Source organism: Solea solea, chromosome 16, assembly GCF_958295425.1.
Source record: "Solea solea chromosome 16, fSolSol10.1, whole genome shotgun sequence".
Lineage (NCBI taxonomy): Eukaryota > Metazoa > Chordata > Actinopteri > Pleuronectiformes > Soleidae > Solea > Solea solea.
In genome coordinates, this window is record NC_081149.1 from 15,626,751 (window position 1) to 15,643,280 (window position 16,530).

The 16,530-nt window shown below is 41.0% G+C and overlaps 2 protein-coding genes across 4 annotated transcripts in view; one reads left to right on the top strand and one right to left on the bottom strand.

Annotated features, from left to right (window-relative positions):
- The window catches only part of prkcab (protein kinase C, alpha, b), an 87,412-nt gene extending 86,577 nt beyond the window's left edge, over positions 1-835 (bottom strand). For both annotated transcript variants that reach the window (XM_058653550.1, XM_058653549.1), the window contains exons 1-2: positions 566-835; positions 171-202 (exon numbers count right to left, since the gene is read on the bottom strand). In XM_058653550.1, the coding sequence (XP_058509533.1) occupies positions 171-202; positions 566-732 (199 nt within the window). In that variant the 5' untranslated portion in view covers positions 733-835. The remainder of the gene's footprint in view (positions 1-170; positions 203-565) is intronic.
- Positions 836-3,553: 2,718 nt separating this feature from the next.
- The window catches only part of LOC131475427 (axin-2-like), a 120,483-nt gene continuing 107,506 nt past the window's right edge, over positions 3,554-16,530 (top strand). For both annotated transcript variants that reach the window (XM_058653547.1, XM_058653546.1), the window contains exons 1-8: positions 3,554-3,623; positions 4,008-4,113; positions 4,713-4,903; positions 5,144-5,307; positions 10,999-11,083; positions 12,588-12,665; positions 15,478-15,525; positions 15,643-15,717. In XM_058653547.1, coding sequence (XP_058509530.1) covers positions 4,014-4,113; positions 4,713-4,903; positions 5,144-5,307; positions 10,999-11,083; positions 12,588-12,665; positions 15,478-15,525; positions 15,643-15,717 — 741 coding nt within the window. In that variant the 5' untranslated portion in view covers positions 3,554-3,623; positions 4,008-4,013. The remainder of the gene's footprint in view (positions 3,624-4,007; positions 4,114-4,712; positions 4,904-5,143; positions 5,308-10,998; positions 11,084-12,587; positions 12,666-15,477; positions 15,526-15,642; positions 15,718-16,530) is intronic.

The following is a 16,530-nucleotide window of genomic DNA, read 5'->3' on the forward strand; positions in this document are numbered from 1 at the left end:
ACTTCGAACCTGATTGTCCCTTAACATTCAGTATAGAACGGAATGAAAGATTGTGGCGCACACTTTCACTGAGTTGGCTACACTGATGCCTGTGTGGGGACAAAGTCTATGACCTATCATATCACAGGGATTTTACCATGCACAAATATACACAAGCTTTTCATGTTTACCTTGGCATTGGAATCCTTGTTTTCCAAATCCCCTGCAACAAAGAAGGCATTAATGTCAAGGTTTATTCTTTGGTACAGCTGATGTTAACCTTTGGGCAACTAGAGTAATCAAACATGGTCAGTGAATAACATTGATAAGCTGATATGGCAGAAGCAACTTGATCTTAAACATACAAGCATAAGATGAGGGAACTTTTCTAGTCGATCCGTTTTGTTTTTCTGATCAAAACAATCTAAACGGCACAAACTATCAAAGAAAAAACGAAACTAAAATCAATACAAAATGTTATTAATTTCTATAAAAATGGTTAAAGATCTTTGAACTTCATGTTAAGTTCATGGTTTCACTTTTGTCATCCACTGTCCAAACACAGAGCGTATGATTGGGCACTCACCATATGAAGTCTGTGCAGTGGCTGCAGAACGTCGGCTGCTTGAAAAACCTCGCAGTAAATTTGTGGTTTTTCACTTCGTGCACATTTTTCTGCCGCAAAGCACCTTTGCGGGCGAAGCGGTTCCCAACCCCAGCAGAGTCGTTGTAATGTAAAGGGTGGTCAGCCATGATGGGTGCAAAAACAAACCGGAGAAAAAAAAAACCCACAAACTTCTCTTCACTGGCTAGTGACGCTGTGGGTGAGTGTTGTGAACGACCGCACACCACCTCTCTGCCCGCACCACAGCTGAGCGCTTCTTTTTCATTCTCTGTGACGTCGCAGATGCGCGCCTTTACGTGCTGTGGGAATTTCTCGTTTTCAAGAATTCACATTATGGGCTCAAATGGTGGTACTTGGAAGAAAGTCAGAAATACTATTCTATTTAAACCCTGGTATGCGATTGGGGTGGAGCTGAGGAATTTTGTGCTTAGAAAATGAAACATGACAAAAAACATAATCCATTAAAAGAGTCACTTTATCTCTCTCTGTCTTAATCTATATTTTATTGTTGGCAATAATGTTAAAAAGGTCGAGAACCACTGGGCTACACAACACGTGGCATGGCAGTGAAGCACTTTTCATACTCCATAGGTTCAAGGTGTTTTACAGTGACACAAACATCACAGAAATGTCATCTTTAAAGGGCATAAAGAAAGTAAACGAGAAAGGATGAAATACTCAAAATATAATGTAAATTGATAATGATATAACATTAATTATTTAGTTAAAAACACTTGGACAAATGTAATAGTGCTGTGTGAACTAAACCATGGTTACTTTTGTACCTAATGCAGTTTGTTTACATTTGTGATGTAGTTTATTTTGTTGTCAGAGTGGAAAACTGTCTTTGAAGATTTTTTTTAATTTTTTTTTTATTATTTATGTTTATTTCGGTCATGTCAGTTAGATTAATCATCACACATTATCTTAGTAGTTAACACAATACACATAACCGAAAGGGAAAGCGGGAGAAGCAAAAGCTTATCTAGTCCCGCCCACATAAGATGTTTAAAGACACAACATAAATTGAAAATACAAGAAGAAATTTATAATTGAGAGCTTGGAGATCAATTAAAGACAAAGTTGGTTTAACAATTTCATAATTTAATACAACTTTACTGCACTTGATAGAAAAGTTAGAATTAGGTGTGCAGTGGAGGAGACAAGGTGAAAGTGAGGCGTTAGATCTGCACCCAAATCCCCAGGACCAATGCATTATACATTGCATATTAAATTAGGACTAGTTTATATAAAAAAGTTAATAGGTTGAGAGAAAAATTTACTTTTTATAGATCTACATTTGTGTTAAGTCACTATTAAGAGAGTATTTTTTTTAACGTAGATTAAATGGGTAAAAAAAATACGAGGAGCACCTGAAGGCAACATGGCTTTTCTTGTTTCTCACTGTCGCACAAGACTCTTGCGTTTTAGCGCCATCCTGTGGATTTAAAGTTCGTTGCAGGTTAGGAACAAGCATGAAACTCCTGCCATGTAGCATCTAAACAGTTTGAAGAACCACTAAAACAAAGTTATTTCTAAATCCTGTCAAAGATTCTTAATTGGGGATAATATCTCTGCATTTGTGGTTTTGCAATTGTATGTCTATTTTAGTAAAATGGGGGAAATAAAAGAAACACAATAATGAAATATCTTCCTTTACAATAATCTGGAAAGTAGCCTATAGCTTGTGCATGGACAACTGAATAGATTAGATGGAACACATTGCTTCAAATGGCTCTGGAAATTATATAGACCTGAATGGACTTTTTTTTTTTTTCTTTTTAAAGAAAAAGATTAAACACCTCAGTGAATGACCATACTGAAGTCTACCCACACATGCTTAGCTGTGTGCTTATGGTCACCATGTAAAGTGATTTCAGATTTTGAGTGCTTTGGATAAGCTTTTCTTTAAAGATCTTTGTGTTTGGCTGCTTTATTTCCTCTCACTTCTCTGATCACTCTCTGTATACCCTGAGAAGCACTAATGGAGCGATGCTGCCACCGCCATGCAAGGTCTGGCCAAAGGGGTCAGTTTGGGTATCGGCTGATCAGAAAATCTTTTTTTCCCTCACGCTCTTAGAGGCATTTACATTCTGTATGGTTCTCATATTATGCCTTTCTTTTCAAAATGGCATCACTCTGACCATGCTTCCATATATCTCACTCACATCACTAAGGCCACTGTGTTCCTGAGATCATTCAAAGCTTTAGAAATGGCTACTTTTTCTTTCCCTGATCCATTCCTTGTCACATTTTAATTATCATAGACATCTACAGAGACTCTCTTGAACTGTGGTCTGTATTGATCTTTGTCATATGGGCAAAGGGTCATGCTCCTTAGAAATAAACACATACATATACTGTATAATTTAGAACCTTCTTCCACAGCTGCCATTTTGAATGATGTTACATGTGTTACGTCCTCTTTATAAAAGTGATGGGTCAAATTGGCTGCTCTGAAAAGGGTCCATTAAGTGTATAAAGTGAAATGATTCAAAGTTATTGAATGTGGGGAGCAGATAAACGGATCAGGGATGCAGTTTCTATAGCAACAGGAACAAACTTAAAACCCCAATGATTCGTTTCTGGGGGGGAAATGGGTTATACACAGACCATAGCTTATCTTCTTTAACATGATGGGATAATTCCAATATCCAACTAAATTCTCTTAACTGCAAAAGTTCAACTCGGATTGTCACCTTCAATAGTTCCCCCCATAAACATTGGTAGGTAGGAACCTAAAGCAAGAATAAATAAGCACCTAAATATACACATTAATATTATTGCACATTCATGTATAATGTATGTATAAAATTGGTCAATCTATAACATGCAACGGAAAAATATATTGTGAGCTGCATGACGTGAAGGTATTGAATATGGAGGCAACGATGAGGGAAATGTGATGCAGTTTCTATGGCAACAGTGAGACGCTGCTTCACCGCGGAAAACGGATGTGACGTAACTTGAGGACGCTAAAGTTTTTGAACCGTTTTGAGCGGTGGAATCAGTGCCTGTGGTAAGTTTGTTTTTTCCCCATCCACGTACAACATTATCGCCAGCGCTGTGCTTTTTTAAAGACGCTGTTACTACAAACTAATGTTCCATGTCACCTGTAGGAAGATGCACTTGTGCTTTCCCAGCGTTATTGTGTGTTTTAGCTCCGTTAGCATCATGTTTGCTAATGTTTACGTGTGTGTGAGACCTTTAAATTGTCATTCGTGTGTTTGCAAACACTGCGAGATATAATTATAAGGTATTTGTCATGTTGTGTTGTGGTGGTTTTACGTGTCACGGTGCTACTGTGCTCCACATAACATGTAAATGAGCTGAAACACTGTCTGTTGCTAGCGAATCTGTGTTTAACAACATAAGTAATATATTCTTTAATTCCCAACCGAAGGGCAACATGAGCAAACGTGAAGAGTCATGGTTGAGGCTGGACACTGAGTTTGACCATTTTCTACTGGACATGAAGCCATATGTCCTCAAACACTCCAACAAGACAGGTGAGATTTCATTTACTCACACTTCACTTTTTGTTAATAGCATCATCAGACATCACTGGTGTGGGAAACTTGATGTTTGTTGTTGCTCTTGAGCTGCTTCAAAGACACAGATCTGGATACCGAGATTTAGAATTAATGATTGATGATACATAGTGCGTTAAAAGTAAAAATAAAATAATACACAAAACTGCTCAGCTTAAAGAAACACTTATTGACCAACACTTATGGTCTGGCTTTGCAGTCTGCATTTTGTGTCTGCACTGCACTGCGATTGTATACTTTAAATAAAAAGGTAATGTATAAAATAATATTAAATGCATAAAGCAGGTAATCAAAACAAAGAATGTCAAATCATCCTTTGAATGAAAAAATCAAGTTTTAGTGCACTTCACAGCATGTTTATGGCTATGCATAGATATGATTGTCTTGCAATATTTTGATTATCACGATTCGTTGTATTGTGATATTATTGGTATCGTGCTCCATGTGTCGTATCGTTAGGTACCCTGTGATTCCCACCCCTAGCACAGTCCAAACCAAAGTGATATGTTTAGTAGTAATACACTTTACCTTGCTGTCCTCTTTTCCAATGTTCCCAGACCGCCAGCAGTGTGCCATATGGATAAAGAAACTGTGCGACCCGGCCACGTGTGCCTCAGGTCTGGATGGACGTAAGAACCGCAACATGTATGCCCTATTGCTTCTTCACATGCTGAAAAGAGGGGTTCTGGAAGCTCCTTTCAACAGCAAACCAGAGCCTGGCAATCTTAAGACCCTCCCTACCTATATGGTAAGTAAAACTGCTGCATTAAATCCCAAATGTAGCTGTATTACCGCCATCTAGAAGTGAGACAACATTTGTGCCTCAATTTGGATAATGCTCTTCAAAAATGCTGCCTTAATCAAGCTACTCGAAGAGTCCCTTTTCAAGTCATTGTGCAAAAGCATTGTAGTAGTTGGAACTCAAAAACAACTGGATTGCATATCCTGATGTTCTTAATGAATATTCATTTTAAATTTTAATTTGTAGTCCATCTACTTTGACGAGCCACTGAGTGGTCGGTCTTTGGAGAACAACACAGCACATCTGCCTGACTGGGTGACAGGAGAGCTTGGTGGATATACAGATGACAGTTTCAGTGCCAGTCTGCTCAAGGACAGAACCAGTTCCACACCTATTGCGGCTCTTCACAGGTACTTTTCCACTGTGCACAATTTTGGCCAAATATACACAAGTACCACAGCATATCTCCTGAATAAATCATGGCTAGCATGATCAATCATCTGTTTTTATTTTATTCATATATATCATTTGCAAGATTCTGCATTTTAAGAATATTTTATGAGGTGTACAAACTCAAAATAGAGATCTATCTTTCAAACAAAAATGTTTTAGGGTCCCAAGTTTCAAAGATCTGGCATAGATTAGGAACTGATGCATAAGAATACATGTTACTAATGAACAAAAGGCTGAACACTAAAACCTCAGTTACCCCTGAGATTGTGGCCCATGTCAGTATGTATGCATCACATCCTTCCTGCACATTTGTCAGCTGCACATTCATGAAGCGTATCCTCTGATCTGCTACATCCCAGAAGTGTTCTTTTTAGGGTCTGATGACTCCTTGTTATTTTACTGAAACCAGTTATGACGTTTGTGTTGAATCATTATGCTAAAAGTAGCCGTTATGGGGAAGCATGAAGTGATGTCAGCAACTCAGTCAGACTGTAGTGTTTAAATGAGAGTTAATCAACTCTATTCTACAGCTGTATGGGATGTCACAAAAGTGTATTTTTGATGATTTAATTCAGCATTATTCTTGTTATTCTTCCTGTTTCACCACATTTTTCTGGTGCATGGAGTGGACAATGGTTTGGGCCAAGAGATGGAATAAAATATATGATAACAAATGAGTCCCATCAGAATAAGCTGTTATTTAAGCAAGAACATGTGGCATAGTGTGTATAACAGGCCCAAGGCGTTTGAATAAAAACACTTTCCACACCACTATATCACCTTCAGCCTAGACTGTTGACACGAGGCACCTTGGTTCGAAATTCAGACTACACCTTCTGTGTGCCTTTCCCGTCTTTAATGGCCTGATGTTGGTGAGCCTGCGTCCACTGCTGCCTCAGATTTCTGTTCTAGGCTGACAGGAGTGAAACTTTATGTGGTCCTCCATTGTAGATCGTCCACCTCTGAGGTACTATAGCCTTTCTGTCAATTCAAATCACACTGTCTGTTCTGCTCTGACCTCACCCACCATGAAGCCAATTCCGTCTGCACGGCTGCTGCCCTTTTTTCTTCTCCAGACCAGGCTGAGTAGAAACTCGAGAAACTGTTGTGTGCAAATCCCCAGGAAATCAGCAATGGTCTCAGAAATGGTTAAACCAACCTGTCTTGCACCAACAATCATGTCACAGTCAATTACTTTTTCATTGTGTACAGTTAGTGTATTGCTGATGGATGGATAACTATAATGGGAATTCCCATTATGCTCATGTCCTGTATTTGTGCAATGCACTGCTGCCAAATGAATGGTTAAAATGTATACATGTTCTCTTGGATGGTCAGTGTGTCTGGGAGTGCTTCATAAGCCTCTATTCTTTTAAGGGAGTAGTAAACATTTCAAATAACAGACTGACTGTCATTTTCTGAATGGAAAGCACAGTAGGCTTGTGTCTCTACAGTGGAGACACAAAATGCAGATTGTAAACAAAGTGTTTGTGCATGTATGCTTATTTAAGCTAGGGAATTTGTGTATTGTGTATACAACAAAAACTGAAAAGTAGTTTCTAAGGATCGCCATAGAAAAACCCATATCAGTTGACCTCTAGTTATGATGTTGCACAATTACAAATGATTGAATAGAGAACCCTCGACCCTTTTGGTCAGATACAGAAGATGCTGCGTATAATATACAATATATTTATCTATATTTCCTGTTTTCAAAGTTCTTTTACCAAACTAAAAAAATACCAGCCATGTCTGTTATGCTGGTAACACACAGCTTTAATGCCTGAATGCCCGTCATACTTGCTCAGCAGTGTTATTGGAAAAGCCATTGCCAAGTACTTGCATCAGTCTGCATGAGCCGTCCATTCAGAATATTTCAAAGAGAAATACTTCAAAACAGCATGAGAGGACGAGGAACCTCTCATATTCTCTATCCATCTTTTTTTTCTACTCCACCCCTCTTCCTCTCTCTCTGTTAATGAACCTGAGGTCAAACCTCCACAGAGGAGAGAGAGAGGGGGGAAAGCACACAATAAAGTTTTGTAGCTCACTGCATGAAAATCAGCTTCCCTAAGACCTAAATATATGTATTTCGGATTTAAAATAGTCCTGCTTGGTTTAAAATTCATAATGTGTGCGTCATAAATTGTGTAGATTATATTACAATTATATATCCAGTTGGAACAAGGGCCTTCCTGCATGGAGTTTGCATTTTTTTTGCTGTGTGTGTGTGTGTGTGGGTTTTCTGTGGGTTCTCTGGCTTCCTCCCACAGTCCAAAAACTTGCAATATGTGGATTAGGTAAATTGGACACTCTAGATTGACCGTAGATGTGAGAGTGAGTGGTTGGATGGTTGTTTGTCTCTATATGTTGTCCTGCGATAGACTGGCGAACTGCCCAGTGTGTACCCCGCCTATCGCCCTATGTCAGCTGAGATTGGTACAGCCCCCCCCCAGACCTGTGGAGGATAAAGCGGTAGATGAGTGAGTGATATTACAAGTGATCCAAAACTATGTGGCTTGCTTTTGATGAGACCCAGTTCTTCCTTGTCCTTGTCATTGAGCATGTGGGCATCCAGGTTTTGTTGGGAACAGACTGCCGAGTACCAGAACATCTGATTGGAATAAGACCATGAAAGACACTCAGATCACAGGCTAATGTCCCGTTGGGGAAAATTATTCAGGCTTAGGGTTCTTTTATGTGTGTCTCTCATTAAGATAAGATTAAATGGAAGGAACTTGTCTGACTCCCTGCCTATGATGTGGCAACGTTTGATGTTGGTCTCGCTCACCATTAGTCAGGTGATGGGCAGGGATTCGTTCTACTTGTGAAACTGTCAGACCTGATTCCATTTTTACTGTAAATCCACACTCGCTATTAGAATGGATATCCGAGTTGTCTCTTTTTCACACAGTGGTGTGGGGTCCCCCCCCCCCACATTGTTTGTTTGGATTAACAGCCCCGTTATTCCAAAATGCCACGAGTGAATTCCGTCATGCATTCCACTCCTGCTTTGCTATGCCTCATTCAGCCACAAGATGGAGCCTCTGCTTTGTCTTTAGCTTGAGCTCAGCTCAGGCAGAGGAATGCTGTGGGAAAGCAAAGGCAGTTGGTGAGGGTCAAAGGATCTTACAGAACAGCTTTGGTGATTAGTCTGCATGTCCACTCCATCTTCTTATACGTCAACTTGAGTTCAAAGGAGACACGTAATGATAAAGATGTAAGCGGGGGACTGGCATGTGTGGTTTGGATTTGACATGTAAACCTGGTTATCAGCACTGCTGGGGTCAGGTTCAATGCTAAAGTGTAGCTGAAGAGAATGTATGTTTATGAAAGCGGCTTTACTCGTCACATTGCACAGTTTCTCTCGTAGGCGTCTCCTTTCTGTCTCCCTGACTTCTGCCTTCCATCTGTGTGTTTTCAGCCACACATGAAAACCTTTAACCCCCCGCCCCCCCCCACCTTTTCCTCTCTCGTTTCTTTTCTTTTTTTTTTGTCTCTGTGTAAGTGTGACAATAACATTGCACTTGCAGTTGAAGGAGTCAGCCGTTGATGTTGGTGTTAACGCCTCGCAGCTCTCCTTCGTAGGCCAGCATGTTTGCACTGATCCTCCAGGTGCTGTGGGGTTATGTCGGAGGGTGTGCAGGGGCAGAGGGATGTTTGTGTCCCAAGGTCAGACTGCTTTCCTGAGATTGCCTGAGGCTGAGACCTGGGCCCTCTGGCTATGCACCTGGAGGTCAAGCTCGGATATGGATGTCAGGCAGCTTTAATCAGCCGAGCTCCAGCTTCTGAGGCTCTACATGGTGTTCTCATTTACTTCTCTCCCTCTCTCTCTCTGTGTGTGTGTGTGTGTGTTGTCTGTGTGTAGCTCTGGCCAGACATGCCACTGCTTTGATCTCTGGGCCTCAGACTCCAGACACATCTGATTCAATTATCTTCATCCACCTGTTGACTTAGAGGCCCAAGATTGTGACGCTTGGCCCCCCTGTCCAAGTTTCACAGCTGCATGTGTTTGTGCATGTGCATGCAGGTGTGTGGCCGTGGCCGTGTATTGACTGACCAACTTGGATGTGAGTAAGGAGTATGTACCCAAAAGCTGAGGGTATCATTTGAAACGTTTGATTAATTGCATGCTATTGTTTGCAACATGGGTAACTCAGGAGTCTTTTCCTACTTTGAGATTGTTTTCTCTTGGAACTTTTTAACTCCGCTTAAAAAAAAGAAGTTGTAAAAACAAAGTTAAGTGGCGTTCAGCGCAATGAATGCATTTATAACTTATTCATTACGGTACAGGGCAAGTTGCTGAGCATTTTCTACCACTGTACATGTTCAGAAGCACAATGCTGCCACTGCACATTCTTTATTGAATCAAACATCAGCAAGTCAACCCGCAAACCTGGCTCACAGCAAGGTTTTTCTGAGTATCTAACTCTGTGGTACTCATGAAACTATGGGGGGGAGGAGTTCAAAGTGCCATGATTGTATAACTGTCCTCTCCTATGCCTAAGTTTCCTTTTTGATTATGTTTTTAATCAGAATCCTACTAAGAAAATCTCTTTAATGCTTTCTAATGTCACAATATTTGATTTTCCATTTATTTTTAGGAGAGAAACAGAACTATAAGAAACATTACCTGCTGATTGCCTCACTGTCTTTCTGAAGGGATGGGTGAACTCCTTATTTAAAAGAAAGAATGTTTTTAATGTTAAAAGGTTGTGATGATGATGATGAAGAAATGTGTACATGTTTTGTACGTTACAATAACCTGAAGTGGACGGTTTGCACCACTTGGTGGTACAGCATCTGCTTACCTCGCACAGGTATTATCCTGTTCAATATTCAGCAGACGACTCACATTGTTTGTGTTTGCCTTCAAGAGGCAACACTGACTGTGATAAATTCTCAATACGAGGAATACTGAAAACATTACATTGGTAGGAAAAGTATGTCCATAGGCATGGCAAAGAATTAAAATGGACTGAAGAAGACTAAGCGATGTATTTTCTTCATTGTTGGTGTGCTAATCTTCTTGAAGACATGTTCATATGTCTATTTCATTTCTGAGAAACAAGTTAAGGTTAGGGCGAAGATGTGAATTGTGCTTATGTTACGTTTAGGCATTAATTGGTTACGGTTAAGCAGCGCTTTTGTTATTCTGCTGCACGATGATGAAGAACAATCAAGTGTAGGGCTTATTTTCATAATTGATGAATCTATCGATGAATGGATTAGTTGTTTTGTCCATAAAATGTTAAAACATATTGATCAATGTTTCCCAATCTTTTGTCCACAAACCAAAATTATCCATTTTTAATTATTTCTATCATATGGAGCGAAGAAACCAGAAAATATTCACATTTACGAAGCTGAAAAAAAAAATTAATAGATGATCTAAATAGCCCATGGAAAACACACGGATGTATAGCAGGGAGGTTTATTGTTCAGATGGGATGAAATGCAAACCACAAGCCATGCAAGCAATGCCAGATGTTGATGTGTGTGTAAATACCGCGGCGCTCTGCCTACGCAAGCGCATTCATATGCAAAGGGAGACAAGAGTGCACTCCAGAGGCGTGCACACATGCATATACTGTAGCTTAACCTCCCTCACTTTGCTGTCTTTTCCTCTCTCACTGTATCTCATCCAGGAGAAAGCTGTATGAGGAGAAGAGCCCATCACGACCCGCAGGCACCAGTCCACTCAAACAGTCCTCCAAACATGATGTTAGAGAGGTAACGATGACGTTAAATAGGTTATTTTTAAAATGGATATTTCTAGGTCACTGCAAGGTATCTGTGATGACGCATTGAAAGAACCTGCTTGCCCCAATCAAAACAGGAGCCACGCTTCTTAAACGCAAACCGCTTTGGAAATCCCTCGTCTAATTTTCCCACAACGTCAAAAGGAATTCCCAGAACTCATAGGTTGTTGTTTCAAGCAACATAATTGGGGCTAGTGATTGGAGTGACAATACAATTTCAGTATTATACCCTCAGCAGCCTGTTTGTCAGTTTGTCTATTTAATTGGATTTCACTATTACTCAGTACAGGTGTTCCCATTAAAATCAACAGAATATGTATGTTAATGGTATAAGCCAGTCACTTCCAGACGGATGGTTTTGGGAGTGTATAAACAGCACATTCAATAACAAGCAGGAAGATTAGCAAACATTTATTATGGAATCTGGTCAGAATAATAAAAGGTGCTCTATAGATGGCAGTGCAGATCACACATTTACATTGTGACTTGAATTGCACTGGTTTTTATCTTGAAGTGGGTCCTCGCAAAAGCCAATGTGCATTTAATCAGCAGAACTTTAGCTATATCTGTGACTAAAGCCATTTAGGCCGTTCAGTGTTTAAACACAATGTGCAATGAATTCCTGGTTCGATAAAGAGACTGTGACATGCAGCTTTGAACAGCCAGTGATTTGCATACTAAGTATTCCTAGATACTGAAATGAAACGGTGAGTATGTTTGCTCAAGATTGAGTCTCTGGGACCTTAATGCCTTTTTAATCACACGGGGGCATTTAATCCTGAGCTATTCCATTCTGACAATTCTCTGTGCCGGTACAGTTCCACTCAGCGACACCCAAGGTCCACACTCCACCAGATCCTAATCACATTCAACAACATCTCTCCTTTCCATATCACTCTCCCAGCTCTATTAGATATTTTCCCTATTTTCAACCTTTCTGCCCAACCTTGACTTGAGTAAACTGATCTTGAATCAACAGAAAGAATTCCAATGATGCTGTATGAAACACGTCTGGAGGCCTTTTGTATTAAAGGGGCCGGGGAAAACAAAAATGACAGGCAGCGTAGCTGCATATGACACTCTTGTGTGGAATTTACTGCGTGACGGAAATGATGTGGAACTGCCAAACATCTGGAGTGCTCTATGTGAGAGGGAGGAGAGCGAGGGAACAAAGGGCGGAGAAATGGAGATAACGAGGGAGTAGAACGCTGTTTGTAAGGGAGGAGAACACATGTGGGTGTACGTATATCTGTAAGCTGTTAAAGAACCTTTTTGTTGTTGCCAGGAGAGCAATTATATTTTGTCAAAACAATAACCTCCGTCACGTCTGTTGCTCTCTCCCTCAGGCCAAAGTGACAATCAAAGGGCTGCCAGAAATATTTTAAATTCCCTCCTCTAATTTGTTTCAACCCTCGCTTTGCTTCCATTTTGTTTCTGTCGTTTACGCATTTTATTGCATTTTTTCCCCTCCTCAGGTGGACAGGGGGTTGAAAGCAGGTACGTCTCATGATGACAGTGACTTGGAGGCTCGTCTCAACAGCTGGAACCTAGGGGTGAGTCCAGGGGCATGCCTTGAGCTCCCTGGTTAAATACAGCTGTCAACATGCTGCGGCTCATCTACTGCGTGGATGACTGAGCTCGCGAGTAAATCTAAATCAATAATGCATTGATGCTGACTTAGCTGTATTGCTTGCGCGCTGCAGAACAAGGGGCAAAAATATTCCTTTCACCTATGTCCTCTGGAAACCGCTTCCTTCAGGCAGCTCACTGCTTTTGTGGGACGTGAAGGTAGGATGATGAAGTGCAAGAAGGGTTGTGTAAACTATTACGTATTTGATGATTCTGTCTGGAGTGCGCCAGGCCAGGGCTTGATAAGCACTGTACCCTCACATCTTTTATTCTCTTATATGTTTGTTATCTCCTCACCCGCACGCCCCCGAGTCTCTCTTTCTTTTTTCCTCTTTCGTTTGCTTGTCACCTCTCATTTCTCCCACATTGTTACACTCTTATGCTTTTTTTTGTTTGTTCAGAACAGCCCGTCTCTTTCAGTGTTTTCCCCTCTTTTTCTGTTTCTCTCTGTTCCGCCATTCTGTTTTTGCCATTTTTCATCCGCCCAGCTTCCCCCCTCCAACACTCTCATCGTTGCTCTCCCTCTCCCTTTCAAGACGAGGGTAATCTGAGGTCTCTATCAGCAGACGTGAAGCTGTGCACTGCTCCACTCCGCACTCCTCTGTGTTGAGACACTGATAAGATGCATTGCTTGGCAACGCTCCCTCAAGCCTGCATCTTTCAAATCAACAGATGTTCCTTCACACACAACCACACAAACACATACATACACACAAACCCCCTTCAAGTTTATAGAAGTTTCATGGATGCACTGCCTCAAAGAGCCCAGCTTCTACAAAATTTCAGCACAGCCCAAGCATCACGCTGTCTAGCACTTCTTTAGCTTTGGCTTTAGATGTTCTGAAGCGGTTTGAATTGGTTTGTTCGTTCGACCCCAATGTAATAAAGTCAGTGTGGTCAGCATGACAGCCGTACTGGACAGTAAACAACCAATTGCTTGAGACTCCGATAAGAGTTTCTTTAAGATACACAAAACCTGAGTCAGCTGGACCAACGTTGGTTTCATCTCGCACTTAGTCTGTGGTGTGTGTTGGAGGCACAGACGGCTAAGCTGCAGTAAACATTGACTTTCCTGTAAAAGAGAAAAAAAGAAGAAAAAAAAACAGAGAATTGTGTAAAAACATTACCTATTTTACCTCATATCCATTTCAATTTCAACCCGGTCGTCCATTGTCTGTTGTTAGATGGGCGTGCCTACCACTTACCACTTGCTCAACATCAGTCCGATGCAAGGAAGTCATCAATCACAGCTTGTTTGTTTGGCCTGAGATCCTGGCCTTGTGATGTGTAGTCTTGTTCCTCTTCTGCGTCCGTCCATCCATCCATCCATGTCAGGTTCCATCTGTGAGGCTGGACAAACATTTACTCACGGCAGTATGGGTGTGTTTGTGGCCATGCAGCAGATGAACACTCACACACACACACACACACACACACACGCAGAAGGTCATGGGCATACACGGGTGCCCATGTTTAGTATCAGGCTCACTGTGCCAGGATTACACCACAGCATTTAGTATAAATGTCTTCCTTTCCCTGTGGGCTGTGCTCAATCAAGTCTAAAGACTGGCTGTCCATATAAAAATAAATCCCATTCTTCTTTTCAGCCTGGGCACTAGTTTAGAAGAGTATTGATTGATTCATCACTTGGCAAATGTGGCCGGTGCCAAATTTTGAGTAGCAATTCATCACATAATAGCATGGCACCCTCTATTGATGCTAGTTTGCGCCGACTAAGCGTGAGTAGTCTTGTTTTGGGCAAATGTGTGCATTTGATAATAAATCTGACTGTAGTCAAATCAGATGTTCCCTTTTTTGGCTAATAAAATGCCTGACCTGTTTTTACTCTCTCTATCACAGTCGGGAAGTAGGTCCCCTTTCAGCAGATTGTGACTGTGGCTATTTTAGTCCCAACCTCTGAGGTTCTATCGGGTTCTCTTAATCTCCCATTCATTTTGAATTTAATTTGTTTGGGTTGTGTCACATCACAACATGAAATTATTATTGAAATGAGTTCCACTATACTCCCCTCTCCCTCCCTCATCCCCATGTTGAAGATATTAGTTACAGAACTGTTTACTGGGTGTCATTGCTGTCATCTCCAAAGTGAGCTCTCCTGTTTGAAGGCTGTGATCTTGCTTTTAGTTGGCAGCCCCTACAGACAGCCCCCAGTACATAGCAGAGAAACACTGTATGATACTTTGCTCACAATAAAGTAATGGGGTCACAAATAGTGCAGGGGGAAAATAGCACGTTGTCGACACAGTTTGTTTGTTTTGTTTGTTTTTTTGTTTTTTTGCACTGAGCTGTATTGATGTAATGATGTGGAGTCATTTGAAGTGTGACCCCTTTGCTTTCAGGTGGTTTAGTGGCTCACTCGTATTATAATCAAAGAACATGCTGTGTCAGTGTTTGGCAAGGATTTGTACACATTTGTCTCCATCTCATGGTAAATGGTTGGGCGATAGCTTACAGATTAGTGGTTGCGAGTGTTGACAAAAGGACCGTGTCAGGAAAGCGGAATGGGGCCGAGAGCGGAAACAGAGATGGCCACACACAATCCCTTGAGGTATCCTGACCCATTCTCTGTTTCTAAACAGAGGATAGTTGACAGAAGAGAGCCAAAGCACCAGGCTTTTGATGTGTTCCCCACATTGTTTATGACAAACTGAGGGTGGAGGTTAGGTTTTGCGAGTAGAGAGGTCTAAAATGGTCTTTTTGTGTTGACTCTTCCAGATTGAAAACCCCAGGTATTTGCGAGAGAAGCCTATCCCCTGGTCTCCGGTAAGTTTTCAGACGGTACCTCCCTCGTGGTTCACGTATGGTTAAGAAGACAAGAGCGTTGTCTTTGAACTTTACAGTCACCTTGACCACTAATCTCTTTCACCCATATCTTTGTAGATTTTCAAGTCAAGCTTTGGGAGGAACAGCGCCTTGACTGATGAGCAGGGCCCACAGCTTGTGCAGAGCAAGGAGGTATGCACCAAGGAAGCGCTTAATAAACCCCAGCCTTACCTGAAAGCTTCTTTGTGTGATAAATATCAGAATTCTTTTATAACTCTGATACCATCTCTTTTCATGTCCCAAAGCAGTGCATTTAAGAGACTGCCCTTTACATCCATTCCAGTAAGCTGAGATCCCTGATTCCACTCTCTATTCAGCAGGGTGTTCCCTTGGTTTCTGCAGGGCCTAGGCCCTGTGGTAGGTTGTTGGGAGGGTGGTCTGTATTTTGACTGGATTAACAATTTGTACATAAATCACAACACGAGTTTTCACATTTTATTATAATTGTTCTCAGACGTCAGCCAAGAGAACACCAACATATACTCACTGCAGAAGGGCGTTCTATATCCTGAAGTAATAACTTTAGTAATAAATCACTGTACACCATGCAAAATAACGCTATTTGCACCACAACTTTCTTCATTTCCGTTTGCCATCTGAAAATGAGGCAATATCAGACTGCTTACAAAATGTGTTTGTTCTGTTTAGTCTCCTCACCATCCCAAAGACCACTAGTTAGCTGACCCTGAAGGAGAACTCTGCTTTACAAAAACATTTGAGGAAACAAAGGACAACATAGATACACGCAGCACTAACATTAAAACAATTATCAACCATCCTCCTGTATATTTTCTGACATTTATCAACATCATTTTTCATGTTCTTGGGTGGAGGATTTATTTTATAGAACTGAATGAACCAAGGTCAGTTAATTCTAGGATAAGAATCACTATAGTTTGGAATCAGAAACCCTCACAATCCTGTTGTTTAATGCACCACTGTTAA